The sequence below is a fragment of the Penicillium brevicompactum genome (assembly GCF_028827555.1).
Source record: "Penicillium brevicompactum strain IBT 35665 chromosome Unknown utg000001l_segment0_segment0, whole genome shotgun sequence".
NCBI classification, from domain to species: Eukaryota; Fungi; Ascomycota; class Eurotiomycetes; order Eurotiales; family Aspergillaceae; genus Penicillium; species Penicillium brevicompactum.
Genome location: NW_026623203.1, coordinates 5382379 through 5408312, shown reverse-complemented (window position 1 = coordinate 5408312; position 25934 = coordinate 5382379). Strand labels below are relative to the sequence as shown.

The 25934-nt window shown below is 46.9% G+C and overlaps 9 protein-coding genes across 9 annotated transcripts; 6 read left to right on the top strand and 3 right to left on the bottom strand.

Moving 5' to 3' along the window:
* Nucleotides 1-79: 79 nt before the first annotated feature.
* On the top strand, nt 80-1333 carry N7506_001807 (alpha/beta hydrolase; the record flags this gene model as incomplete). The annotated part of the gene is made up of 2 exons (XM_056951103.1): nt 80-809; nt 861-1333. The coding sequence occupies 2 exons, from the start codon at nt 80-82 to the stop codon at nt 1331-1333; spliced, it is 1203 nt and encodes a 400-aa protein (XP_056817018.1).
* A 5182-nt stretch (nt 1334-6515) lies between these two features.
* Nucleotides 6516-7573, bottom strand: N7506_001806 (caleosin family protein; the record flags this gene model as incomplete). The annotated part of the gene is made up of 5 exons (XM_056951102.1): nt 6516-6623; nt 6687-6770; nt 6825-6986; nt 7041-7265; nt 7331-7573. The coding sequence occupies 5 exons, from the start codon at nt 7571-7573 to the stop codon at nt 6516-6518; spliced, it is 822 nt and encodes a 273-aa protein (XP_056817017.1).
* Nucleotides 7574-9771: 2198 nt separating this feature from the next.
* N7506_001805 (uncharacterized protein) lies at nt 9772-10856 on the bottom strand (the record flags this gene model as incomplete). The annotated part of the gene is made up of 4 exons (XM_056951101.1): nt 9772-9959; nt 10012-10256; nt 10311-10749; nt 10802-10856. The coding sequence occupies 4 exons, from the start codon at nt 10854-10856 to the stop codon at nt 9772-9774; spliced, it is 927 nt and encodes a 308-aa protein (XP_056817016.1).
* A 374-nt stretch (nt 10857-11230) lies between these two features.
* Nucleotides 11231-12793, top strand: N7506_001804 (uncharacterized protein; the record flags this gene model as incomplete). The annotated part of the gene is made up of 1 exon (XM_056951100.1): nt 11231-12793. The coding sequence occupies one exon, from the start codon at nt 11231-11233 to the stop codon at nt 12791-12793; it is 1563 nt and encodes a 520-aa protein (XP_056817015.1).
* An 849-nt stretch (nt 12794-13642) lies between these two features.
* Nucleotides 13643-15816, top strand: N7506_001803 (uncharacterized protein; the record flags this gene model as incomplete). The annotated part of the gene is given in 6 exon segments (XM_056951099.1): nt 13643-13786; nt 13840-14164; nt 14179-14738; nt 14985-15276; nt 15305-15368; nt 15411-15816. The coding sequence occupies 6 exon segments, from the start codon at nt 13643-13645 to the stop codon at nt 15814-15816; spliced, it is 1791 nt and encodes a 596-aa protein (XP_056817014.1).
* A 16-nt stretch (nt 15817-15832) lies between these two features.
* Nucleotides 15833-16498, top strand: N7506_001802 (uncharacterized protein; the record flags this gene model as incomplete). The annotated part of the gene is made up of 2 exons (XM_056951098.1): nt 15833-16386; nt 16417-16498. 2 exons carry the CDS (start codon nt 15833-15835, stop codon nt 16496-16498), a joined length of 636 nt encoding a protein of 211 aa, XP_056817013.1.
* A 589-nt stretch (nt 16499-17087) lies between these two features.
* N7506_001801 (sugar phosphate isomerase/epimerase family protein) lies at nt 17088-18187 on the bottom strand (the record flags this gene model as incomplete). The annotated part of the gene is made up of 2 exons (XM_056951097.1): nt 17088-17741; nt 17795-18187. 2 exons carry the CDS (start codon nt 18185-18187, stop codon nt 17088-17090), a joined length of 1047 nt encoding a protein of 348 aa, XP_056817012.1.
* A 1820-nt stretch (nt 18188-20007) lies between these two features.
* Nucleotides 20008-22231, top strand: N7506_001800 (uncharacterized protein; the record flags this gene model as incomplete). The annotated part of the gene is made up of 2 exons (XM_056951096.1): nt 20008-20675; nt 20725-22231. 2 exons carry the CDS (start codon nt 20008-20010, stop codon nt 22229-22231), a joined length of 2175 nt encoding a protein of 724 aa, XP_056817011.1.
* Nucleotides 22232-23570: 1339 nt separating this feature from the next.
* On the top strand, nt 23571-24060 carry N7506_001799 (DUF952 domain-containing protein; the record flags this gene model as incomplete). Its single annotated transcript, XM_056951095.1, has 2 exons — nt 23571-23855; nt 23944-24060. The coding sequence occupies 2 exons, from the start codon at nt 23571-23573 to the stop codon at nt 24058-24060; spliced, it is 402 nt and encodes a 133-aa protein (XP_056817010.1).
* Nucleotides 24061-25934: the final 1874 nt, after the last annotated feature.

Here is a 25934-nt window from a genome sequence, read left to right as displayed (position 1 = left end):
ACCCGAGCTGGAGGTCTTTTCTCTCCCTCCACACATCTCTTTCTCAGGGTCTTTGCACTTCTCGCAGAATTGGGTTAATATGTTCAACTTTCGTATCTTGACTTTTCTCACATATTTGACGCATGTTGCCTTTCTAGGAGGCAATGTGCAAATTCATGGTTCCCAGCTTAGGGACATTGTTCCTAAGCGCGAGATTCTGTACGTTGGCGGACGATACACGAACACCACAGCAAGTCTTGATTCCCACCAGTTCTATCGCGTATCTAAGATTGCCAAACAGGACAATGCAATCAATTCTACATCGATGGCTATGATAGGGCAAATTTACGTCGAGAAGCTTTCCCCTAAGCCAACCCCGGCTAACCCACCACTTCCCATTATCTTTATTGCAGGCGCGGCTCAGACCGGCACCAATTTCCTTGATACTCCAGACGGACGGCCAGGATGGGCGTCCTATTTCATCTCCAAGGGTCACACAGTCTACCTCTCAGACCAGCCTGCCCGCGGCCGCTCCTTCTGGTTTTCCGGCCAGGGAAGTATTGGGTTCATTGGTTCCCCCAATTCTGTCTCTGATATTTTCACCGACGTAGCAAGCAACAACAACCAATGGCCACAGGCGAAGCTTCACACGCAATGGCCTGGCACCGGTCGCATTGGCGATTCAACTTTCGACGCGTTCTATAGGAGCCAGATGCAGTTTCAGACCGACCGCTTCATAAGCGAAGAACAAAATGCGCAGGCATATTCAGCTCTAGTCGAGCTCGTGGGCGACTGTTATATCATCAGTCACTCGCAGGCGGGTGCATACGGTGACTTCAGCCAAGCACTATGACGCGCTGAAGTGGTTAACGATTGAGTAGGCTGGAGGGTCGGAGACATGCGCCCAAACCTAGTTAAGGGTATTGTCCAGCTCGAGCCGTCTGGTCCACCATTCACGCTCCGCCCGCCGTTCGGAAACGACCCAGCTTTCGCTTTCGGTCTCACTGACCTCCCAATCGGATACGAACCGTCTGCAGGCAAGAATGCCGAAAATATTGAGACAGCCATCGAGCCAGCAATCGACGCTGATCACGACGAGTGCATCATGCAGAAGTCCCCAGCGAAGCAGTTGACAAACCTGGGCAAAATCCCAGAACTCGTTATTACAGGCGAAGCATCGTTCCATGCGCCATACGATTACTGCACCGTCAAGTATCTGGAGCAAGCTGGCGTAGACGTTGAGTACGCGAATCTAGGCACCGAGGGTATTCATGGCAACGGACACATGTTCTTCATGGAGAAGAACAACCTGGAGATCGCAGACCGGGTGTACCAGTGGCTGAAAAAGCACTAGGCAACGGATAATAAATATCAAATTCCTCATTGCGTTGTTCCATAGTGTTTGTATTTTGAATGTAGGTCATTGACCGCCAGAATTTCTCTTCGAGAGGCATACCCGTCAACCTTTTTATACGCTGTCGACTTGAAAAACAGGGACGAAAGGCAGAACTGAGTTCTCTATATTCGCTGTGTACGATGTTCCCTGTTAGTCTTGAATATAGACGCATCTGAAGCAGCGCCCCAGCTTTAATCCTATAAGAAACAACGCCATATGAAGTAATTTACGTGAAGCCGCCCCGTAGCAAAATCACGCGGTATTGACGGGCTAATTCCTGTTTCCATGCACGAAATCTTAACACCTCTGGAGACAATTGCGATAGCGCGGCTTTGTTGTTGATTCGCGCCAGCCTCCTCTCGCAAGACGGACCACAGGTCGGTAGCATTGGTTTTAGCCAAAATACTTCCTGTGAACTCAGACGAACATATGGCATTGGATTCTCGTGCGGCGAGGTCCTCAAGTCGGTCAGACACAGACACAAGAAGCCAAAATTGAAGCGTGAAAGAATGATGCAATCAGTGAGCATAGGTGCATCAAAGAATGCCCCAAAATAGTATAGGGCTTGAACGTTGAGTCAGTATTTGAATAGACACTCGGGTGTAGAACCACCCTCCGATACCATTGATTCACGCTGTCCACAACGTTCTCCGCCAAGGTATCCACATATATCAATACAAAATGTATCAAGGCGCGGTGGAGCTACATCCGGAACTTTCCCTTTCCAGAAATCCGTTCCTCGTTGGATCCTCCTCTTCGACCTTTCAAATGACATAATTTTGCTGACGTCCAATACCTGGTTCGTGGTATCTAAAAGAGTTCGACCACATGCGTGTGTCGTCTCAAGGAGACTCCTGGAACTCGTTCAGACCCGCGCCACCAAAAGGCTCAGCGGCAGCCAATACGCCATGCAATGGGCTGCGCAGCTCATGAGATATACTACTGATGAAATCACCCTTTTGACGATCTGCGATAGCTGATTCAACCCGACTGTATTCTGTCGTGATGGGCGATGCAAGCCAAATACAGAGCTGAGATCGATAGCACGACTGAACACTCGCGTTGGCTGGGGAGCCCAAAAGAAACATCCCGCGAGCCACTGCAAATGGGTGGCATTTCATAGTGGGACAAATATGACCTGATACGCATCAGGGGAATACGCGTTGGTTTTAACGGTTTCCGTGGTCATAGATTATTTCCTCCGTTTGAGAGACGCATCCAATGAATAACGTCCGTCCAACATAGAGGGGATACCGTCGTGAGGGAAATATCAGAGTTTTTCTTTGGGATAGCGACGCATCAGTTGATTCAGAAATCTAATGTCGAGACTGGCAGCTGCGGATGACACTGTATCGCCCATTTGGTCTACATCGGAAGAACAGACGCAAGACTTTGTGATTCATTGGAGTAGCGAGGGTTCTCGGTAGAATCTTTTGATGATTCTTCGGCGGTAGCCAAAAGCTTCGCACCTCCAGTACCATCGAAATCCAGACTTTCCCGTAGAGATTTGCGGCTCATTGGAAAAGCCATGAATTGCTAGTCGAGTATTCCAATGAGCCGCCGTCGGAAAAAGCACCATCGGTCTGTTGCGAGCTACCCGAGGATTCCAGTGGGCTTGCTGCAATATATATGTCCAACTCATCGGACGGGCTCGAGAGGCGTTTCTCGCTGTTTTTGGGGGGTGTATGAAGAGTTTCAGCATTTGCCAAGAAGACTTCCAGCCCTTGAGAATTTGTAGAGCGGCTCATTCTATCTCAGAGGGGGGGAATACCTGCGAGTGAGGTCTTTCGCCTGAAATATCGGGCAGAACGACATAGGATTCTGGCCAGGAAATTAAGTTGCCGTTAACGAAAAGGTGGAGACCATGCAACAGGCGTGAAGCTCGTTTCCCTTCTGCTGCCTGGCGACTAACCCGCAGATAGCCCATAATTAGGGCTGCCACTGTCCCTAGCGTGTCCCTGTCGATGTTCGACATCCCTCCGCGGGGCTCGGGGTCCAATACAAACAAACATCCTAGGTTTATGCCACTATCACTTGTCAAAGGTGTTCCGGCGTAGAAGCGCGACTGCGGATCGCCTTGCATAAACGGTAATTGTCTGAAGCGATCTTCCTGTCTCAGGTCGTTAATAACCAAAGATAGAACATCTTACTTTTCTAAGCTAATGAAGACGGTCACTTGTTCGAAAATAGAGAGGCGCAAAAGTCAGCGTCATGATAATGGCTAATATAGTAACATTGTGAGAGGTTAGACTCGTACCTGACATATATTTCGAGCATGTCAATGTCGGTGTTCCAGAGAAAAGCCCATCTTGCGATGTTGGTACTTTTCGTTGCTTCTGCCAGTATGAACTGGAAGTCGCGATTCAATATACTGGTGAAATCTCAAATGGTGGTCTAAGCTGTGGTGTCGAACTTCGAGCGGGACAGTACGGACTAGTACGGGCATAGCCAATTGAGTACTTGAGAGTGTGTTTTCTATATACTATAGAAAGTGCAGAATAAATAGGGGATGAGCTTAGTAAGGTCGTTGAGAGCCTTTCGATCATCAGGCAGAGGGGGTGCTGAATATTCCTCGGGCGCACTAGTAAAATGGCGACCTTCTTTTGTTGACACATTCTTTTGTAGGATATGCTGACAAAGAGTAGTTAATGTGCGCTCTGATGCGAGGAGCCTGATATTGATGTCGTGAGACGTTCTGGGTAATTATCCAGAAAACCTCATGCAGATCCACCGTATCTCTAACAAAAAGAAAAAGCGGAGAGGTCAAGAGGGTGGCGCGTATACGGTACCGGACATGAGCAATTTATCCACCACAGTATAGTATTGTATGACGAACGATGCAGGAAACTTTATATATCGGAGCTATGCATTATAGTTTAATCTATCTTGGCATTATGGTTTGAGAAACAATCGAAGAGTGGAGATGGTGACATTGAGGCAACTATGTAACTAGTGGATTTTACGGTCACCACAACTGTTAATTGATGCGGTCGGATTTTGACTGGAATTTTTTTTTTTTTTTTTTGTTAGTTTTCGTCGGGCTGTTGGCAGCGTATTCAATAACAGGGATAGTTAGTCGAGGAAACTGATCAAACCTGACGATGTTGAGGGCCAGAGATCAACGCTCGTTGAAGATATGTATTCCGATCAGACACCTCTTTCAGTTAGTTGAACGCCTCAGAAATTGGACAAATGGACATAGTAGTCATCAAAAAAGAAGTTCAAAAAGAAGAAAAAATAAAAGGTCCCAAGTTCGGAGGTAGAGTGTCGACAACGTGTGGCCAACCTTCAACGGGTTGACGGGTCGAGCACGACCTCGCTTTCTGCAGTCTAGACGGACAGACCCACAGCTCAACATAACCAACACCACAATAAAGCGAGTAATAGAAAAAGTCCATGATTTCGAGAGATGAAATTGTAGGCGCTTTTCGGTGATTCAACGTTGATTCGTACACAGATGAGATATCAGAAATATGAGCCTGTCATTACGGATTGAATAGTACTCAGACTCAGTGCCTCGATTTTAGAGAGCCGTGAAGGATTTAGCAGTCAGTCAACGTTTCTTGACCAACTCAGCATGCTGTTGTTTAAAACAACTGTTGCTAGTCTCTCTCGCTGAGCATCCAAAGGCAAAAGATGTCGCTGCAAATAGTTGCGGTTAGAAGACGTGGGTTTCAACAGGACTCAATTAAGAGGTGTCCCCCAACGCGTTCTACCAAGCAGCGCACGTAGCAAGTAGGCGAAAGGACGAGCCGAGAAGTCTATAAGCACGACCTCTACCCCCGGCAATTTGCTGTACAGTTTGATCACCTGACTCTACAAAGTCGAGCAGGCTTGTGTCTGACGCAGTCGATAAGCTTTCCTTTTGAACCAGAACAGATATATCCACTGTACTGGCATCCATATAATACATTGTGGACCAACAAGTCCGACAGTGCTCGTCAGAGATATGTTTCCTACCAGATACTCTGCCATTCAGGCCAGCCGATCAAACATACGACTTTTGAGTTAGATGGTCCAATTGCACCATTCTTCTTGCGCCCGCCTCTTGAACAAGGTTATGTGGGAAAGATGATTGGCAACCGGTTAGTATTATGCTTCAACAACCTATTCATATCGAGACCATGCTCATGTGGCCGGCTTTTTGCTATATAGTAATAATGTCCAGAAACCTGATGAGGAGCTCATCCGTCGCTTCTAACAAGCTTTGCCCCATGTTGGTCGACTCCGAAGCCGTACAATTACGCCTGAACCAGGGGCTGTCGATACAGGGACAAGAGACCCCACCAATCCTTACGAGGTTGAAGACGTGATAGGATTTGAAAAGAAAAGATCGACATTGGACCACGGTATTTAGCTCTTCAGTAACTGGACTTCTCGACATTCGCAGCTTTTGGACTCATCTCCATATGGGACTCTGGAGCAATGTCTATGGTGTCCGCTAGCCAATATTTTTGGTTCCGCACACCTAGTTCCTGTAGAATGGACGCGGTGCTCAACAGCTAGGCTGGTGATTTGCACACGCCGACGCTTGGAGTGGACATGATCACCCCCCAGTCTTTTGCAAATGTCAGCTCAGCTAACCTGAGCAATATTCATGGTAGTAACTTTGGAACATATTACCCGCGATTGTGTGGCCAATCCATACCCGATTTGTTTTCTCATGCCCAGCAGACGGCAAGTGACTTTTCTACTTTGTCCGTATTTGAAGGCTACTTTTGTCATCTCTCTGGCATCTTTATACAACAGGATAATCAAGTATTGTTAAAGAGCGCTGGAATCCTACATGTTTATCAATGATGTAAAAAGTCAATTGGTGCTGATTGGACCCAAGTCCAGTGCCTCAAAAGAGAATTGAGCACCTTCAGTAGGAGATAGTCAGCCAGGTTCACCACCTAGGCTAGTTTAAGCTAAAGTAGCATTCAATAATCGGTTTCAGCCGAAATAACTTGGTGAACAAGAATCGTGGAGAGAGCAGTTTGAAATTCTGTCCAAATCCATTTGTAATCGCCTCAAGACGGTTGTGCGGCTTTTTTGTATTTACCCCAAAATTAGAGCAACCTTAGGGTAGGTCTGGGACAGGGTTCGGTACTTAAATTTTTTTTTTTCAAAAACAAGATAGTAAGTTCACCAGCGATTATTAAAACATCTTTTGTCCTCCGATAAACCCATCGCCTCCTAAGCCCCAACCTTGCTTCCAGCCAGTTGGGGTCTTTCTTGCTTCTCGGATTTTCCAGAACAGCGAGCCCTAGCGATTGTTAGCCAAGACGTATCCCTCAACAATTCAAAAACGTTACTATACATCATATACCGCTCGTAGATCCTCTCTGTATGTTTTACCGTCCTTTTGGATTAAAAGCCAAGTTGATCCCCATTCAAATAAGGCTGCAAACCACTGCATGATCGCCAGCATTAGAGTCAAAGTTTACCAGTAACGTTGAAGGCTTACCCCAAAAGGATCAGCGGCGCATCTGTTGCCGTGCATTAGCTGGAAAAGCTCCCGAAGTGTCAGAGTTCCATCATTATCGTTATCCCATTTCGAGAACAAATTTTCGAAGTAATGCGGTACGAAACGACCCTCGGGATCGTAGACGCCACTATCCGAACCATGCTGAAAGATGTTAGCTTTATCTTCACTGTCTACTGTGGTGCTAAAGGTACTCACCTTAGCTTTGTGAATGCTTGGTATATAGACACGGAACCATGGGTCGGGCAACCACGAGTATGCTAAGCGTGTGGGGTAGGAGAAGTTGACGTTGATGATGAAGGTCGCAAGTACTGAGAAGAACAGATTAAAGCCTAGTTCACGAAACCCATTGTAGGTATCCCAGGGATAAATTATCCCATCGCCATCGCCATCCCAGAAGAGGATGTGCTGCTGAAGAGGGGACTGTTCATCATCAGTATCAGTACGCGGGCAATGCACCTCAAAGACGCCAAATTCCTCATACATACATAACCATCAACCTTTCTAGCCCATTCAAGATCGCCCTCGGGCTTTTCCACAGACACCGCAGCGTTGGCTCGAGCAACACCAGGGTTTTCTATGTCGTTGGCGAGGGAAACAGCTGGCAGCCGCTCGCTGGTGATGTAGCTCTTCTCGGCAATCACCACAGTATCATTGTTTTCTTCCGCGGCCTTGAGAAATGGCTTTCTCTCGCGGGTTTCTATGGTATGTGTGGGGGTTGGTTCCGGCATGATTATGATTTGAGATGTTTTATAACGAAAATTAACAATATCAACATGATTGAGGATCGAACTGTATTTATTTATTAATCGTAGCGCTCTCTAAATCCATGCGAAAGTTTCATAATTACGTAGGTCGCATGTGAAACCAGCAGTGTGCAGCCAAGTTTGAATGATGTGACGTCATTGTGCTAGGTAGTCTAGGTTCTCCGACCAAACAGAGGCTCGGGATTACCCACAGGCATGAGTCCGGTGTGTTGAAACGGCCCCTTGGTATTAGGTCCAGTTGATATTCAATTGCGACATAATTGACACAATTCATGGGACTCGCGTGTAGGGTTGATTTTTAGGTTTAGGGCATGTGATTGCTGAAATCTGTGAAGAGTATGGAGGGATGTAATTTGCGGATAAGGGGATTCCTTGGCTATACATGTAGTTGCACAGCCTTAGCTTTACAGGTTCTCGCAGAAGATCATTAAGACGTCGGCTTGGCCGGACAAACTGCCAGAAAAGCTCCCCACCGTGCGACGAGAACGAGACACATACAGGTCGTATGTGTGCTCCTCGCTCATGAGGACTTTAAATCCCAACCTTGGCAACGACTAGGGATTTTCCCCGCACTGTATTGTCACAATTGGTTGTTCGTCACCCGACAAACATCGCTGTATGTTTTGTATGGTGATTTGCACCATACCGGAAGAACTATGCCGTAACATACAGTAATCAGCGCCTGATCCTAGCAGGTTGCGACTGTGAGACGTCTTTTGTTTTTTAGGAATACCTATTGGAGATTGCGGCTCGGGGGCATTGGAATCGCGGGAAATTGAGGATCCGCTCACTAGCCCCGATGCTTGTTCAGAGTTTGTGTTGTCTACCTGCGTGGAACCCACGAAACCAATATCGTTGGCATACCTAACAGGAACGTTGGATCCCCAAGCGCCCCCCTGTCCTCTTTCACCATCGCAGGTCAAGAGAAGGTCTCCAACCTTTTTTGAACCGGTCAATAAATTCGTCACCTGGTTTGCGCATTATAAGATAACATAGGTGTGAGTTTTTGATCAGTGCTTGGTGGACGTGCCAATTTGGCTTTTTCAGCGGGAAGACTTGGCGGCCCACACCATACTCCAAGCGGTGGTTCACGCCGAATCTCCAAGTTCAACAAACCAAAGTCAACCAACTACGTGGAAGATGGCGGGGAAATTGCGGAGTGCTCGGGCGGAATCAGCCCCATTCCACAGCTGCCTTCCAAGAGATGCAACAAATTCGACGAGCGTGGACTAGGACTATCGAGAAAGCCAAAGCATCACACCGGAGACAATTCCTAGACGAAGCCGGGGAAGGAAATCACTGGAAAGCGGCCACCTACATGAAACCGTGGGAGAACTGGGGACGAGTCCCGGCGCTGCAGGTTGACGACCACGAGATTATTGAGAACGAAGACAAGGCGCAAGCTTTCTTAGACTCTTTCTTGACCAGCAAGAACCATATCCCAAGTATAGATATCACTGCCCAAGAGCTTACAGAATACTTTGACTATGGAGAGCAAAAACCCTTGAATCAACGCACATCCGGCCCATGATAGAGAATGTCTCATTGCCCGATTCTTTCCCTTGAAGTTTCTGACTCGATCATGTGATGGAAGTGCAGCGTCACATGATGCAGTGATATCATTGGCTGGTGAAGTTTCGAAAGGGGCCCGCCAACTGTAGGCGATTTGTTTCTTTCTCTCTTCTTCAAGAGGATGAGTCTTCGCGTAGGTTCTAGGATAGCTGATATGATAAACATGAAGTAAAAGATGTAAGACTCTCGGCTATCTCATTTGGTCATCTATCCACTTACGTTGAAGTCGGCACCACGAATCTTTCGTTCCATAATTTGCATCGGGATGGTAGGTGCAGTGCACATTGTTCCATGGTTGCAAGGTTTGGGCAGTATGCAAGGCGGACATGTTTCAGATCATGCATAACAGCAGCTACACGAATACTTGCAGCATTCGGCGAAGAAATTCGGTGGATAAGCTCCTTACAGTAGAGGAACGGGTCGAGCAACGCAATAATAGCAAAGATAATAAGATATTTCATAGAATTTGCGGCGAATTAATACAAATATTTCAAGGTAGTGTCCCCAGAACAAGGATCACTAGGCATTGTCAAACCCCTTGAGGATATGGTCCTGGCTTCAGTTAGTTCATGATAACGACTGTATACAGCTTATCCGTTGACAACAACTCCTCCGTTGGGATGCAAACTTTGGCCAGAAATAAAACTACTATCTTGGCTCGCAAGGAAAACGAAACATGTCGCAACCTCACTCGGCTGTCCTGGGCGACCCATCGGTGTGCCGCTGAACTGCTCTTGGGCGGAGGTATTCATAGTTGCTGGGATAAGAGGCGTCCAGACTATACCAAGGTTAGCTTTTATAGCATATTTGCATTCGCTGCTTTGACTTACCTGGCCCAGGACAAACGCAGTTCACTCGAATGCCATTTTTGACTTGCTGGTTGGACAGTCCTCTAGTGAAAGCGACAACTGCACCCTTGGTTGCCGTGTAGTCGAGCAGATCAGGACGACCGATATAGTGGTTGACAGATGCACAATTAATGATTGTCGATCCGCTCTTCAGATGAGGGACTGTGTATTTTGAGAGATAGAAGAGAGAGTGGATGTTGGTGTCGAATGTGCTCTCCCATTGAGATCTGTGAAAGTCAGTCAATGTAGAACTCCCAACATGTATTATAGGAAATACGGACTCATCCAAATCCTTAATATCGCCAACCATAGTTTGCGTCCCAGCATTATTGACAAGGATATCAATACCACCCAGTGTCTTCAGGGCTGTGTCAACCACCGCTTGGCAGTTTGTCTTATCGCGAAGGTCGGTAGCGAAGCAGTGGCAGCTTTCCCCGATTTCCTCTACTCGTCTTTTGGTCTCTTGCGCATCTGTTACCTCTTCAGAAAGATAAGTAATCAAGCAAGACGCTCCTTCCAAAGCGAACAAAATAGCAACTGCACGACCGATTCCTGAATCGCCGCCCGTGATGATAGCTTTCTTTCCTGATAGCTTTCCCGCCGCCTTATAAGTTTGATATTCACCATCCTCAGTAGGGACCTGGCTTGATACGGGCTTTGGTCTTTCAAGATCAGCCTGTAGACCGGGCTTTTCATGATGCTCAATGGGAGCTTGGTGGCCTGTAACTTTCATGAGCACTAACCGATAATATATAATCGTACATGGGCTTACCCTGTTCGAACTGAGCTTGGGGGCCCCGAGATGGCCTTTCCACTTCTTTTTGCATATTGAGTGACTTGTTTTTGAACCGTTGATGGGTCGCAATGATATTTTAGTGCTAGTGCGCAAGACGCAGAAAGGAAATGAGCCGGTAGAGTAGAGTGAGCAAGACGGCAGTAGAGTTTCAAGCAAAAACTTTCATCTCGTCAATGTGACGTTAAATTATTCCAGGGATCAGGAAAACGTTTAGATTCTGTCCAGTCCGCCCCAAAGCCGGCCATGTTCTCCAAGAAATCCTGTTCCTTGGGCTCTATGATGTAAGATATCCGACCGTGATACCTCAGCACAAACAAACCAAAAGCTAGGTATCTGTACTTTCAGCACATGTTTAATTATTGACTACGGTCGCATCAAACACCCTTTCTCTCAATTTCACTCAGCATGGCGACAACATCCGATCAAAACAATGTGATTAACCAGTTCCACTGCATCGGCATAGTTGGTGCTGGTAACATGGGCACCCAAATGGCCATCGCTTTCTCAGAAATGGGCCTTAAGGTATCTGTCTGGGATGTGAAGGAACAAAATGTCGACGAGCTACTGGAGTGGTCGCAAAACAACAAAACCAAGGGTGAGATCATAGGATTTCACGACATCAATGAATTTGTCAAAAGCCTGAACAAGCAAGAACGCAAATTGTTTCTTTTTTCCATTTCGCACGGTAACCCAGCAGAGTCAGTGCTGGGCATGATCAAGGGCAATCTCAAAGATGGAGATATCGTCCTTGATGGAGGCAATGAGGATTACCGACGCACGCAGAAAAGACAAGAGGAATGCCAAGAGATTGGCGTGCACTGGATCGGCATGGGTGTTTCAGGCGGCTACCAGGCAGCTCGTCGCGGTCCAAGTCTGTCTCCCGGCGGCGATGCGAAAGCATTGGAGACTGTGATGCCATTACTCGAGCTTTACGCCGCCAAAGATCCCAGTGGCAACCCATGCGTCACTCAAATCGGTCCTGGTGGCTCAGGCCATTATGTGAAGATGGTTCACAATGGTATAGAGGGAGGCATGTTATCGACCTTGGCTGAGGCGTGGTCGTTCCTTCACTCCGGCTTGGAACTCGACTACGAGGCAATTGCAGACATCTTCGAAAAGTGGAACAACGAGGGCGAGTTGCGTGGTACCTATCTGCTTGATATCGCGGTTGACATGCTACGCACCAAAGGGTCTTCTTCCGGAACAGGTGGGGGAAAAGGCAGCGACGAGCATTATGTACTCGACGAAGTACTTGACAAAGTCGTCCAAGATGACGATTATACGGAGGGTACACCGTATTGGAACATCATGGAGTCAGCGTCTCGGCATATATCGGCACCTACACTTGCCACAGGACACTACCTGCGTATTGCGAGCGGAAACCGAGCAGAACGACTGCTAGCAGCCAAGAGGCTTCAACTCCCAGTGCCGAAACCACTCCAGGGAATCAGAGACAAAGGTAATATTATCGAGCATTTGCGCTGTGCGGTTTATTGCTGTTTTCTAGCCTCGTTCTGCCAGGGCCTAGAAATGATTACACGAGCCTCTGATGACGAGGGCTGGGGAATCAACCTGCATCGATGTCTTAGAGTTTGGCGTGGAGGCTGCATTATTCAAGCCGATGGTATAGTCGATCTATTGGAGCCTGTTGTTTCAACGGATCATCACTGGACAAACCTAAAGCATTCAGAGGAAGTCGCTAAGGAGCTGCACCGCACTTTCAGCTCTTTGAAAGAAGTCGTGGTACAGGGCACCTTGTCTGATCAATATATCCCCGCGACCTCAGCTTCTCTCGAGTATTTGAAATATGCAGGCGGAACGTCGCTCCCTACCAAATTTATGGAAGGGCAGATGGACTTCTTCGGCGCGCACGGATACAATAAACCTGGTGTCCCAGGAGAGGATCCTGGCCCTGTTGGAAAAGGGGCCCATCACTACGAATGGCGACCAGCGAAGGAACAAATGTGATGATGGCGCCAATTATCGGGGGACTCAGCAAGTTTATCTTGGCAATCTCAACCATACCTTGGCGCTGTTTGATTATGTATGTATTGTACTTCGTATTCATATTCATTGTGTCATAAACATCGCCTGCTATATGTGAGCTTGAGTGATCCACGGGAGTGGTGCTACCCATGGGTCGCCTACGTGCGTGACGCTAGGGGTTTCTGTAAATGGCATTTCTTGTGTTTTCATTGCTTGCACAGATTGTTGTCGTATTGTATGTACAAGGAAGAAAGAAAAGCCGAGTTCTGGCGTCAGGATGACGGATGGGATCATCATTCTGACTGATAACGACCGAATCGGCACAAAACTTGGAACCCACCCGTGACTAGCGCAGTCAACCATTCCGGGGTGTAGCCTGACAGTAATACAACTTAAATCTTGGAAGGATCTAAGATCAGGAAATTCATAGAACAATGTGGATGACAGATGATCCACGTAATGGATTGCATGTTTTTGCTGGCAGTCTAGACTGTCTGAAAAGCCTCGGGATATTTTGCAATGTATCTATCCCATTTGCACATATTCCCAGCAAATTTATTACAAACCTTTTCGAAAATGGCCGACGGAGTATTGCAACTCGTTTGCGAATGCAAGGTAGGATACTTAGGGTACTTCAACATTAGTGCTCCTGGAGAGGCTAACATCCGGGTTCAGCATGATCCTTGGGGTAAACAAGGCGAAAGCTCACTTGCTGGGCGTCTTTGGTCTCATATGCCTGACACAGAAAAACTAGACGCCTCAGAAACATACTCCGAAGTGAGCAATCAATATTCCATCTGTTACGAGCAACAGCGCTGATACCCCTCGCAGATGTGGATGGGTACATATCCCTCTGTGCCATCTCGAGTTCACTCCACTGGAAAGCTCCTGTCTGAACATCTCAAAGAGAATCCTGATCTCGTTGGTTCTTCCATTTGCGATCGATACGGGCCCGATATTCCTTTTCTTCCGAAGGTAAACGCAAATGGAACCTATAGTCAAGATGACCCTAATTCTAACTATGATAGATACTCTCTTTTGCTAAAGCGCTTCCACTCCAAATTCATCCGGACAAAAGCCTTGCTGAACGTTTGCATGAGAAAGACCCCGAAAGGTTCGGGGATGCCAACCATAAACCAGAAATTGCTATCGCTCTGTCACGGTTCGAACTTTTCGTCGGGTTCAAGCCCTTAAGCGAGATTGCAGAGCTCATGCGGTTGAAGCCTTTGGAGCAGTTTGTGCCAGAGCACAAGAGCTTTGATGAAGGAACTCTACGACAACTGTGCGAAACTTTGCTAAAATTGGGCCCGGGGGCGTATCAGAGACTCTCACAAAATTGCAAGAAACTTCTTTGTCTGAATTTGGAGACAACGAGAACGTTCCATCACTTCTCGATCGACTAAGCAAGCAATATTCAAAATTCGACAACGGAAACTTGATCGCCGCTCTTCTGATGAACTACATGGTCCTGGAGCCTGGAGAAGCTGTCTGTGTTCCAGCTGATGGCATTCACGCGTGGTTCTCGGGGGATATTATGGAGTGCATGGCACGCTCCGACAACGTCCTCAACACAGGCTTCTGCCCACGCGTTGACCGTGATGATGTTGAATTGTTCTCGCAAGCTCTCACATTCAGACCAAATGGCCCGAAGGAATCTCTCTTGGGACAGAAAAAGAGTTTCATTGGTGTAAAAGGAAGAACCGTGGAATATGCCCCTCCTTTTAGCGAGTTCAATGTTCTGGGTGTGACCTTGTCTCCAGCGGAAGTGGAAAAGCACAAGGTACTCGGAACTCCTAGTATCTTAGTCGTGACCCAAGGGTCAGGAAAGATGAATGTGGGAGATGGAGCAATCCATGATATTGAAGAGGGCAATGTTTATTTTGCTGCAAAGGACGCTGCGTTGGACCTTTCGACAAAGACGGGATTGGTTTTATATCGAACGTATGCCACGTTCTGATTTTATTTGGTTCTCTGTGGCGCTATGTTGAAAGCAGAATTTTGTTGAGATTCATGGGACTAACGTAATTCACAAGCGAGCCGTCCGCCTCACCGAAAACGCGTCTATGAATTTACACCTAATTAATTCAACTACCCACCATGCCACCAACCCGCGCCTAAGGCTCTAGAAACTCAGCAAAGCAAGAGGGTAGAACCTTATTAGCAATTCAGTAAGACTAAAGAAATCGTATCAATTCGTGAAGTAGCACGCCGTTTTGATATACCGCGCTCAACTTTACGCGACAGGCTATCCGGCCGTACAGAACGAACTACCGCACGCGCAAATTCACATAAATTGACGGAAATTGAAGAGCACTCGCTTCAGAAATGGATACTCTCTATGGACTCTCGTGGGTCTGCCCCAAGGCCTTCGTTAGTTCGCGACATGGCGAATCTTCTTCAACAACGCGAAACCACCCCGGTTCTTTCGGTCGACGAGACTTGGGTTACCAACTTTGTGAAAAGGCGTCCTGACCTATCATCACAATCCTCAAGTCTCTATAATTACGAGCGGGCTAAATGCGAAGACCCAAAAGTTATCTGGGAATGGTTTACACCTGTTCAAAAAACCATCCTCGAGAACGGGATCGATCCGGACGAGTTACAACTTTGGCGAGACTGGTTTGGCGATGGGATTGACAGCGACAGCAAAATTAATCACAAGGGCTGCATACTACGGTCGGCGATCACTTTTACAACCTGGAAATCGTGAGTGGGTGACCGCTATTGAATGTACGAATGTTCTAGGGTGGGCACTCCCTCCGTGTGTGATTTTCAAAGGCAAGGTTTTTATCGAATCTTGGTTCGATAACCTCCCGGGTGAGTGGCAATTTGAAGTAAGCCCGAACGGCTGGACTTCTGATGAAATCAGCCTTCGTTGGCTCGAAAAGCTCTTTATTCCGTCGACTTCTTCGCAGTTAAAGGGTCGGTATCGACTTTTGATACTCGACGGTCACGGAAGTCGTTTAACCCCGAAATTCGACGAAATCTGTGGGGAAAAAAAATGATATTATACCAATTTGTATGCCCTCACATTCCTCGCACCTTTTACAGCCCCTCGATATCGGTTGTTTTGCGGTGTTAAAGCGCTCATACGGTCGGCTTGTTGAAACGAAGATGCGGAACGGGATCAATCACATCGACAAACTTGATTTCCTTGAAGCTTACACCCCCGCCCGAATCGAGGCTTTCAAACCAGAGACTAGAAAGAATAGCTTTGTAGCCGCTGGTTTAGTGCCTTTTTCTCCCGATCAAGTGATTTCGAAGCTCGATATCCATCTTCGAACCCCGACACCTCCCCCAAGCCGGGATAGCGATTGGGACCCAAAAACGCCTTCGAACTATATCCAATTACAAAAGCAGGCTTCGTCAATCAAAGCATTACTTCGTGCGAGGTCTAAACCGCCTCCGAGCCCGCTTAATTCGGCGATTAATCAGGTTTTAAAGGCCTGCCAGATCACTATGCAATCAGCTGCTTTTCTCGAGAAAGAAGCAAGCGATTTACGGGCTAAAATGAGGAGAAGAACCAAAAGCGCAATGGATCTCGAAGGCAAATACCTTCTACCGAGGGCCTCTCAGTTTTAGAAGCCTCTGTATGAATTGTACAGCCAGAGGAAGCAATTGAACCCCCTCCCCCACCTCAGCCAAGAAGGCCTTCGCCACCTTTACAGCCGAGAACGAGAGCATTAAATAGATGCGGAGCATGTGGAAATCTAGGGCATAAAAGAAGTGCATGTCCAGATAGACCTAGATAGATAGTTATATTAATTTATTGGCGTTTTGGTTGAGATAATGCATTTAAGATTTCAAGGTAAATAGATTGGTTTTGGTGGCCAGCTCGCTTGGGTATTACGTTATCAGCACTGAACCACCATGAAGCTCGCTTTCCATAAAAGACTTCATAAAGGGGACCACAATTCATCTCGCTTATGAGTGAGCACACACTATGTCTACAAATATTAGATGAACTACGTAGTATAGATAGACAGACTTTAATAATCTCTTCTTAGGGCGTATGCTTCACATAGGTATATATCATATTTTCAACAGATTTCCTTAGGATATACATCTGGTCGGATATAGATATGGTGTCCATGTGACGACCCTAAGGGATCGACTTCACTATATCAGCAACCTTGGAACCATATCATGTCAATTTCTTATCACAAACGCAAAACGCATCAAATCAGCCTTGCAATTCCGCCAAAGGTTGGTGGTAATTATGCTATATACTGAATAAGTTTTCATTTCACGACAAAAATAGTTCAAGACATTGCCATCATCTATCCGCGCAGTCAATTAACAATTCCTGCATGCTCTGCATCGCCTTCTTTGCATAAGAATCCAAGTCATACTTTAACCCCTTGCCTTCTGGCCCGCCATCAAAAATCTCCATGGAGAACCATCCACGAAATCCAGTCTCCAACACTGCCTTCGCCACATCTTCGATCGGCAAGTAGCCGCCACCATAAGGCATAGGTCTATAACCATGACTCCAGCGACCACGGGGCCTAAGTCCTTCGACAGCTTCGTTCGTCAGCGGTGGAGAAACCTTGTAGGCATCCGAAATCTGTAGTAAATAGATTGCTTCAGATGGTACGATACGAGCGAGCTCATCCATACTGGCGGCGAAGTTCTTTTGCAAAATCTCATATGGCACTTCTTCAATAAGACCAGATTTAGTTGTCGGATCTGCCCATTCACTACCAGCAGTCTGGAATGTGTCTAGACACAACCCGACATTCGGGCGGTCGACGGCTGAGACAATCTCCCATGCTTCTTTCCAGCCCGGTGCATGGGTTGACCAGCACCAATTTTCATAGGCCACGCGGAAATTGTACTTTGCCAGCATATCCGCTAGTTCACGGAGATCAAATACAATGGCTTCACGAGTGATAGATATCTTATCGGACGGTGTATCCGTAGATCCAACCTGAGCAAGTGATTAGTTTATTAAGATGTATATCACAACGGGCTGTTTCTAACCTGCAGCAAGTCTGTTCCAAGAGCCTTCATAATCTCTATCCAGCCACTTGCTCTCGCAAAAGCTTCCTCTCTTTCAGACGACCCTTTCGGCCAACCCTCAAAATTCGCCAACGGTTGCAGCATCATGATAGTCAACGAATTTGACTCGCAGAGTTCCCGGATTTTGTGGGCGACTTTGACAAGTTCGGAATAATTATCTGATGAGATGGGATGGCCTTGAAGATGTGCTCCATGTTTCAAAATGTCGGGAAATGAAAGCTCGATTGCGGTGAACCCAGCTTCGCTCAATGCCTCCAGTTTGCGGGGGAGGGCATCACTCGAGTTGCAGCCGATTGAACAGGATGCATAGGCCAGAGAAATATTTTGGACTGAGGCGCGTGTTATGGGTGCCATTTTTATAGTAGACGGCTAGGGGTTCCTTGAAGTCTGCGCGCAACTAATGTTAATAATTATCGTAGATCTTGTCTAACTGATGAGTGTTCCATTTATCTTTATTGTAATGACAAGTGACCTGTCTGTGTTAAAAAGCATTTTTGTAATTTCTATGTCATCTTATTGAAACAAGAATTTCATTTGTTATCAAGCAGCGCCGCTTCCAAGGTTCTTACCTGATTATGATGACGTCATACGTAACATGGTGCGGATTAGGCCTCGCCAAAACCCGCCCACCGCCCAACCCATATCATTGGCGGGGAGGTTTAGCATCAATAAAGTCAGGTGTGGCCACCGGTTCATGCGATCAAGCATGCTCTTCTGCAGAAAAAACACGGTTGAAGCCCGAATGGGGTCTAGCAAGCGCCATCCTGACCACATCTGGTAAAGCAATCTCCGCCACCATGTACGAGGACTGTCGTGAGATGATATCCGCGCAAGTGGCACTTGAGTTGACCTGACCTCTGATTGCAGCAGTTACACGCCTAAACCATTCCTCCAAAGGCGAACATGACATGAGCGCTGATTAGGGGTAGAACATACACAGGATAAATTGTCAGAGGTCGCACAGCAGGATGGCTCTTGGTAGCGGTGTTACGGACATCAATGCCACCTTCACAAAAGCCCTGCTTGAACAGTGATATTCCAAAGAACGTCCATGGCGTGGTGAGTCTAACAAATATATATCTGATGCTCAAGGACAGTCGGCGTAAGAAAAGTAGAGAATCCGGGCATTTCCTGGTAAGAGATGCTTTCGCGCGATATGTTAGAGCACGATGCCAGAGAAGATGTTACGCTTACGCTCAGCTTGACTACGCTTCAGCTGCAGTGACACCCAGAGTAAATGGCCTTTGCACACCCATCAAATCTGCCAAAATCTGTTTAAAGACACCACGGCATTTCTGACAGTGCCCTTCACGTAGTGTCGTTTATGTCCAATTTGTTCCTTTTCGCTCGTTCGTTTCCGTTTGGTGGGTTCCACCCGCTTGAATACGTCCAACAGCCCAGCAGGGCGGAGTACGATCAGGTAAAACAGTATAGGTTGGTGATTTTTAGCTCGTGGCTCTTTAGTTGGCTCAGCTACGACCCGGGAGCAGACCGTCCCCTTTCTAGGAGCGTACCTGATATGGTCATTGTTAATCTATAGGCTCGAAAAGACGGGACATTTCCCTGACCTTCTCCTTGCACGCAGACTTAGGCTCACAGCCTGCTCGTTGGCGAAAGTGGGATCCGTCCGCCATGCGCCAGACTAGATTATGAGTTCATCCCGGTGCCTGTCGAGCTGCCAGGCATCAAAAGACGCGAGATGCCAACCGAGGACAATAACCCCCGGCCACTTCTTGGCATTGGTAGCAATATTACATTCTGCTCTTGTTTAATCTTGCCGTAATATAAATTCGAGGCTGGTCACTCAGTTCAACCTATCACCTCGCATCGAGATTATGTTTCTCTCAATACAGTACGGTAGTATGACCACATGTCCTTATGTATGAGGGGTTGCAACGTCGCCCTAGGCCTCCACAGTGCTCGTGGTGTTTCTTTACATGACTACGCCAGGTGGCTGAGCCAACAGCAGTGGGGCGTATGTCACATGACCTTGCTGTCCCCTTCAGATGGTCGCTACCATTGGCGGGAACCGATCCGGCAATTAGAAATTGCCAAGAATTCTTTTGGGAACAACGCGGGCAATCCCTTCATACCCTCAAGTCTTGGAAAAAAAAGCCAAATTGGCACCTCCCCCAAGCACTGATCAAAATACTCAGCTCCTATGTTTCAAAATCATGCGCAAACCAGGTGACGAGTTCATTGTTCAGTTCAGGAAGAAATTTGGAGACCTTCTTTTGACCTGCGATGGTGAGAGAGGAAAGGGAGGCCCTTTTGTTCACCCGGAGGATCCAACGTTACCTGTTAGATATGCCAACGATGTTGATTTCGTGGGTGCTATGCAGGTAGACAACACGAAATATGAACAAGCATCGGGGCTAGTGAGCGGTTCCTCAGTCTCCCGCAAATCCAATGCCCCCGATTCGTTATCTCCGGTGGTTCATCCTAAAAAGCATAAGACGTCTCACAGTCGCAACATGACAGGATCGGGCGCGGTCTACTACAACAAAGCAGGTGACCTCCACTCTCCTATGATAGAGTGGGGTGAAACAGCCGCGCCTTTTCTTGACGCATCAAACCAATGTACTTCGCCGATTTCTTGGGTTGGGCCCGACTGCTTCGCTCCGCTGGCTCAGACTCAACATTGGGTTTGTGATAACACACACTACGGACAGCCGGACTATATGTCGGGGATTTTCACGCTCCATAATTCTGCCTACTCAGCGGCGAATGGACTCGGGGTCAATCATGGTATCTCGACCGGTGATATGAGCGAAAAAACGGATTCAATGGCCGCATTCGAGGCAGACATCACTCATGGTTCGCCATTCGCCGAAGAAGAAACGTACGTTTGCAGATCACACATCAAACTATTCTGTTCACTGATCTCATAGATTTCGTTACAATGTGACCTTGCTAGCCCCAACATCAATCGTTCGGCATACCAATGAACGCCCAGTGACATATCTCAACAAGGGTCAAATCTACAGCCTCGAAGTGGTAGACCCTAAGCCACCCTTGAAGATTGATGGGCCGCTTAAATTTAGAACATTTGTGCGGGTAACATTCGAAGAACAGGATCAGAGGTCAGACCCTGTTAGATCATGGGAGCTATGGAAAGATGGTAGAGGCCTTAACGAAGCTTACAAGCGTCAAAGCGAGCTTTTAGCCGTCGAATATGTCGAGCCTTTCCAAGACAGTGCCAAGTGTCCGGAGCATCGCCAGATTCGACTTGAAAGGGCCACTGTTGATGGGTTCTGTGTCACCTGGATAGCTGATCCGACTACGAAAGTCTGCAAGTATGCCATTTCCCTAAGGTTCAATTTCTTATCGACCGATTTCAGCCGCTCGAAAGGTGTGAAAGGGGTGCCAGTCAGGTTGTGTGCAAAGACGGAAATCCTACGGTCGGACGGCGAGGAATGGATGATGGAGCACGACTCAGAAATGTGCTATTGTGTCATAAAGCTCTTTCGAGACCATGGTGCCGAACGGAAATCATCGAACGACGTGGCACATGTCAAGAAAAAGATCGAAAAGCTCAACAAGGAGATCACCGACAGAGAGCTGGGCGTGGACTTGATCGGACCAAATCACGGATGCGGTTCAATGAACGGCGGTCAAATCGGTCATCGGCCTCAGAAGCCCAAAGGGGCTATAAAATCGCGGAAAGACTACACGACTGATGAGGATCTTCATGCGGAGTTGGCCCAAACATATGCATTATTTCAATCAGCCCATGAAGTGAGTGTTCTTAGATTTCGTGGTAACGAGCGAGACGATCCGGAATCGTATCCTGTTAACTTACCACGCGGAACAAACACAATGGTGAAAACTGGACACATGGACAATCAACAAACGGAGAGCACATCCATGCCTTCAGCCTCGGGAAATGAAGGTAGATTGCCCAAAGAGACTTACGTGCAACCTGATCATCTTCAAAGCCTTGTTAATCCGCAACGTTCGCCTGAAATCCCAACAGCTTCTATTGGGGCCTTGCAGGATTCACCACTTCACCCATTACAGTCGTCCAAAGCTGGTTCGTACCGCAATGTAATAATGTATTTTTCGTACACTTACCCTCTCACAGTTGCATGCTTTTATGTACAATTCAAACAAAATGGGAAGGCACTCTCAAGCCACCATCATGCAATATACTTGATAAATCGCACCTCTCTCGAGCTTAAAGAAAAGCTTGCGAAAAAAGTGCAGATTGACCCAAGTCTTATCACTCATATATTCTGGGAACACAGCAGAGGCTTCAAGGTTATGGTTGATGACAATGTGATCCAACATCTTCCCGAGGCGCAAATTATGACTGCGGATATATTTGATATTTCGCAAACGGAAGTGGCTTCTTCTGGCTCCAAACTCTGTCCGGTGAAAGTAAAGCTAGTTTTCTGAGCTCGTCGTTTTAATGCCAAAAAGAAATCAGATAATCTGCATGTAAACAGTCTGGTCGAGCCTTTGCTGTCTGAATACTGGATATGGATATACCTAAACATGAATTAGGGACTCACGAGTAGCCGGACGTAAACATCTATGCTTGTTTCGCGGCCTTGCATCTGTGACAATATCTTCCCTTAGGCGCATAAGATCGGCTATTGCGGCGACCACCCGGATTTTCTTGAGTGGTGGGACAATCCCAATAATAGACCATTGTCTCCGGTTCACCGACGACGGTTTTTTCGACCTGCGCGGCGGACTGAGCGTCGGGGCTGGGGTAGGTACCTCATAGGAGGGCTGCGTAAGTTTGCACTTGGGCCGTCAGATTGTCAAATTGCCTACTCTCCCCTGTCCGAGGCGTGCGACAGATTTCATGATATCGGCGCCAAGCACTTGACAAATTCGCTCGCATTGGACCACTATAAGTGCCTCGAACGGCGGCTACCTGGCATCGCTGGCAAGTAAGTGTTGTAGTTCAGAGGTATGAAATGACTCTGTATTGAGAGAAACATGATACTATATATACATCGAGGAAATCAAGTTGATTGGAACTTGCATTCTTTGTATAGACACCTCGGGATTAATTCCGATGGTGCGGCTTGGTTCCTGATCTGTCAGCCTCATATCACAACAATTACAACTTCCAGCAAACGCACCACGGAAATGAGAAATTAGCGAAGCGGCTGTCATTCGCACGTGATCACACGTGACCAGTTACTCGGCTTTCGGACCAAGCCTAGCAACCAAATGAATACAAATCTGATCGTTAGCTCCACAGAGCACTACGCGACCGTTTCATATTTGCAAGTGTTAGATTTCAATACAATTTAAAATGATAATCGAAAGTTGCTTTCATTTCAGATATGTTTAGCTCGAAAACCAGTGCCGGTAGATAAAAGCGTGCATACCTAACGGCGGCGGCCAAAGTAAATGCCGACAGCGAGTTCAGCTGATTCTATATAGTATAGAAAGTGCAGAATAAATAGGGGATGAGCTTAGTAAGGTCGTTGAGAGCCTTAGGATCATCAGGCAGAGGGGGTGCTGAATATTCCTCGGGCGCACTAGTAAAATGGCGACCCTCTTTTGTTGACATAGCTACATAATGACAAGACAGACTTCCCATGTTTTTCGCTAATTGGCCAGCACATCTGTATTCCTGACAAACAGCGGGATCCATGAAAAAAAGCATTGTGCCGAGCAATTACGTCATGGAATGTCAGACGTCATTTAGATTCAGTTACACAACCAACGCTCCAATGTCAACTCATACTCTGGATTGGTGTTTCAATGCGAAACAATGCAAGATTCTATGCCCCTATACGTTTACAAAATTCTACCGTCTGCTTGTCCTGTCCGAGAACCACTTCCCGACCGCCTTCCAGTCAGCCTTACCGATCAATCTTCAGGGTTCATACACCTCTTGACGGCGCTGCAAGTTCCAGAAGCCCTTAAACGTATATATAAAAGTGAGCCATTGGTATATGTCTTGCGAATCCCGTACCACAAGGTTTTACAAGACATTTGCTGGGAGATAGCAGACGGTGCGTTGAGCGAGGCTCTGTCGGAAGAAGAATTGTGTCCAGTAAGAACCTATCAACATTTGCAACCTTTTTGATGCATTCTTTGTCCTCATTGCTTTCAGGCAACGTACAAGCTGACATATAGAGTAGCATCTGTATAATGGGCTTAATCTTGGTCGGGACGACGTTGAAAGCATCGCCGTGTGGATAAACGAGCATGGGTGGGAAAAGGTTCTATTGCAAGCTGGCCCGTGGCTCTTGTATTGAGAATGGCGTCTGTTACATACCCTATTGTGCACTTATGTGAATCCCACCCTATTTGATGCTATCGGGAAGACTCAAATCAATCAAGAAACAAATCTCTCATCTTTCTCATTATTTCCAGAAACTGACTTAGTGCCTCCAAATGAAAGGCCTTATCCTGATGTGTGATAGTACAAGAGTGGTTTGTTTCCCGATCGTGAAACAGTTATTGAACAACAGAGACGAAAAAATTCACTGTATTCCTATTGTATGTCCATTTGACGAATACGATCAGCATCGACTTCCTTTCGCATACGGCAACGGGGCTTATCAACAACTTGTTTGTAGGGATAGTCGATAGTTACCTCGACCTTTCGATATCGCGCCCACAATAGACACCAAATATTTCACTGAGATGTGGATACAAGAGAGATAAAGAGACATAAAGCTCCGAAACTAAAATAGTATAGAAATAAATATCCTCTGGTGGTTGTATGCAAGCTCTTGACACTATCGTGACTCAGAGAGAACGTTCTTATACGCTCACAAAGGTCGTGGTCCGTCCATGACTCCAAAAGATAACAGGCGACAGAATCAATGCCCTTAACTAGAACGGAATACCCGTCTCTGCGTGCTTGAACTGTAGAAGTATGCCTCTTGCTCTTGTAGCGGTTGTAGGCTTTATGTATTGCCACTGACATATTTGCAACCCAGACCTTTCACGTTGGGAAAGCTGCGGCACAATCCGCGGTTTATAAAGGACAGTGCTCAACATCTGGTCCAACAGCCCAAGCCGTATCACACAGATAGACACAGCAAGAAGGGTAAGGGATTCTCAATGTAGTGGAGAACGGCTTTATAAACAACGAAACAGTCAGGGTCTTCCACAGATCCATGGCAACAGATCAGGATTTTGTGGACCTACATATCTGGATAAAAAGTGGTCTAAAGGCTTTGGATTCTTCCTTCAGATCCGAGAACATAATTAAGATTCCTTAGCAAGACCGAATCGTTCAACATGTACGATATATCGCTCTGCTGGGAAGTGGCACGTGAAAAAGCTTTATATTATAGCGTTCACCTTGCAACAATGTTCCCACAAGCAATCTAAATTGCTCTCGTTGTCAGGTGCCATGGCTGCGGTTGCCGGAGAGCTTTGGCAATAGGCCTCCCAAGCGGTAAGTGAGATAGATACCGATTTGAATGCCACGGTTTGTTTACAAGACAACTGAGAGGACAGTAGCGAAGCGAAGGCATTGATAATAGGAACTTACGATAGAGAACCCAGAAGTCAGCGGCCAATAAATATGGCAGATTTAGCGTCTGCGAAAAGGTCGTAGGAAAAGGGGTTGAAATAGGATCTGGGATGGAGGCAGATACTGGTTACGCCAGTGTGATATTGGGTGATCAGTATATGAACCTAGAATATACCTAATAACAGAAAAGATACAAGGGAAAAGCGATGTTGGCACACGAAAGTTTCCAATTAGTGGAGGGTAGGAAGGTCCCTGAAATAAGAAACCATATAATAGAGAAAAGGAGAATAGGACGTGTGGAATCCAAGAGAGAAATAACGGCGCGGATGGGGACCGACCATTTTTCAGCACTACTATTTTCGCCATATGACAACCTACGAAAGGATTACGCTATGCCAAAGGGCTATACTGTGAAAGTGCTTGTTCTTATGGCAGGGATAGTTTGCCGGCAGCCCCTGAAACGCCGAATTGCGCTTTTGGTAACGTATGGTATAACAGGCCGTAATTCAGGACAACCTAACGGAGAATGGCATTTAGGACCTATGTCTTCTCCTGAATTGGGCAGAAGTCAGGTATGCGGGCCGCCATAAGCCAGCTGGAGTCCTATTCGAAGTTCGATGAATCAAAAATTACTCCTTCTTC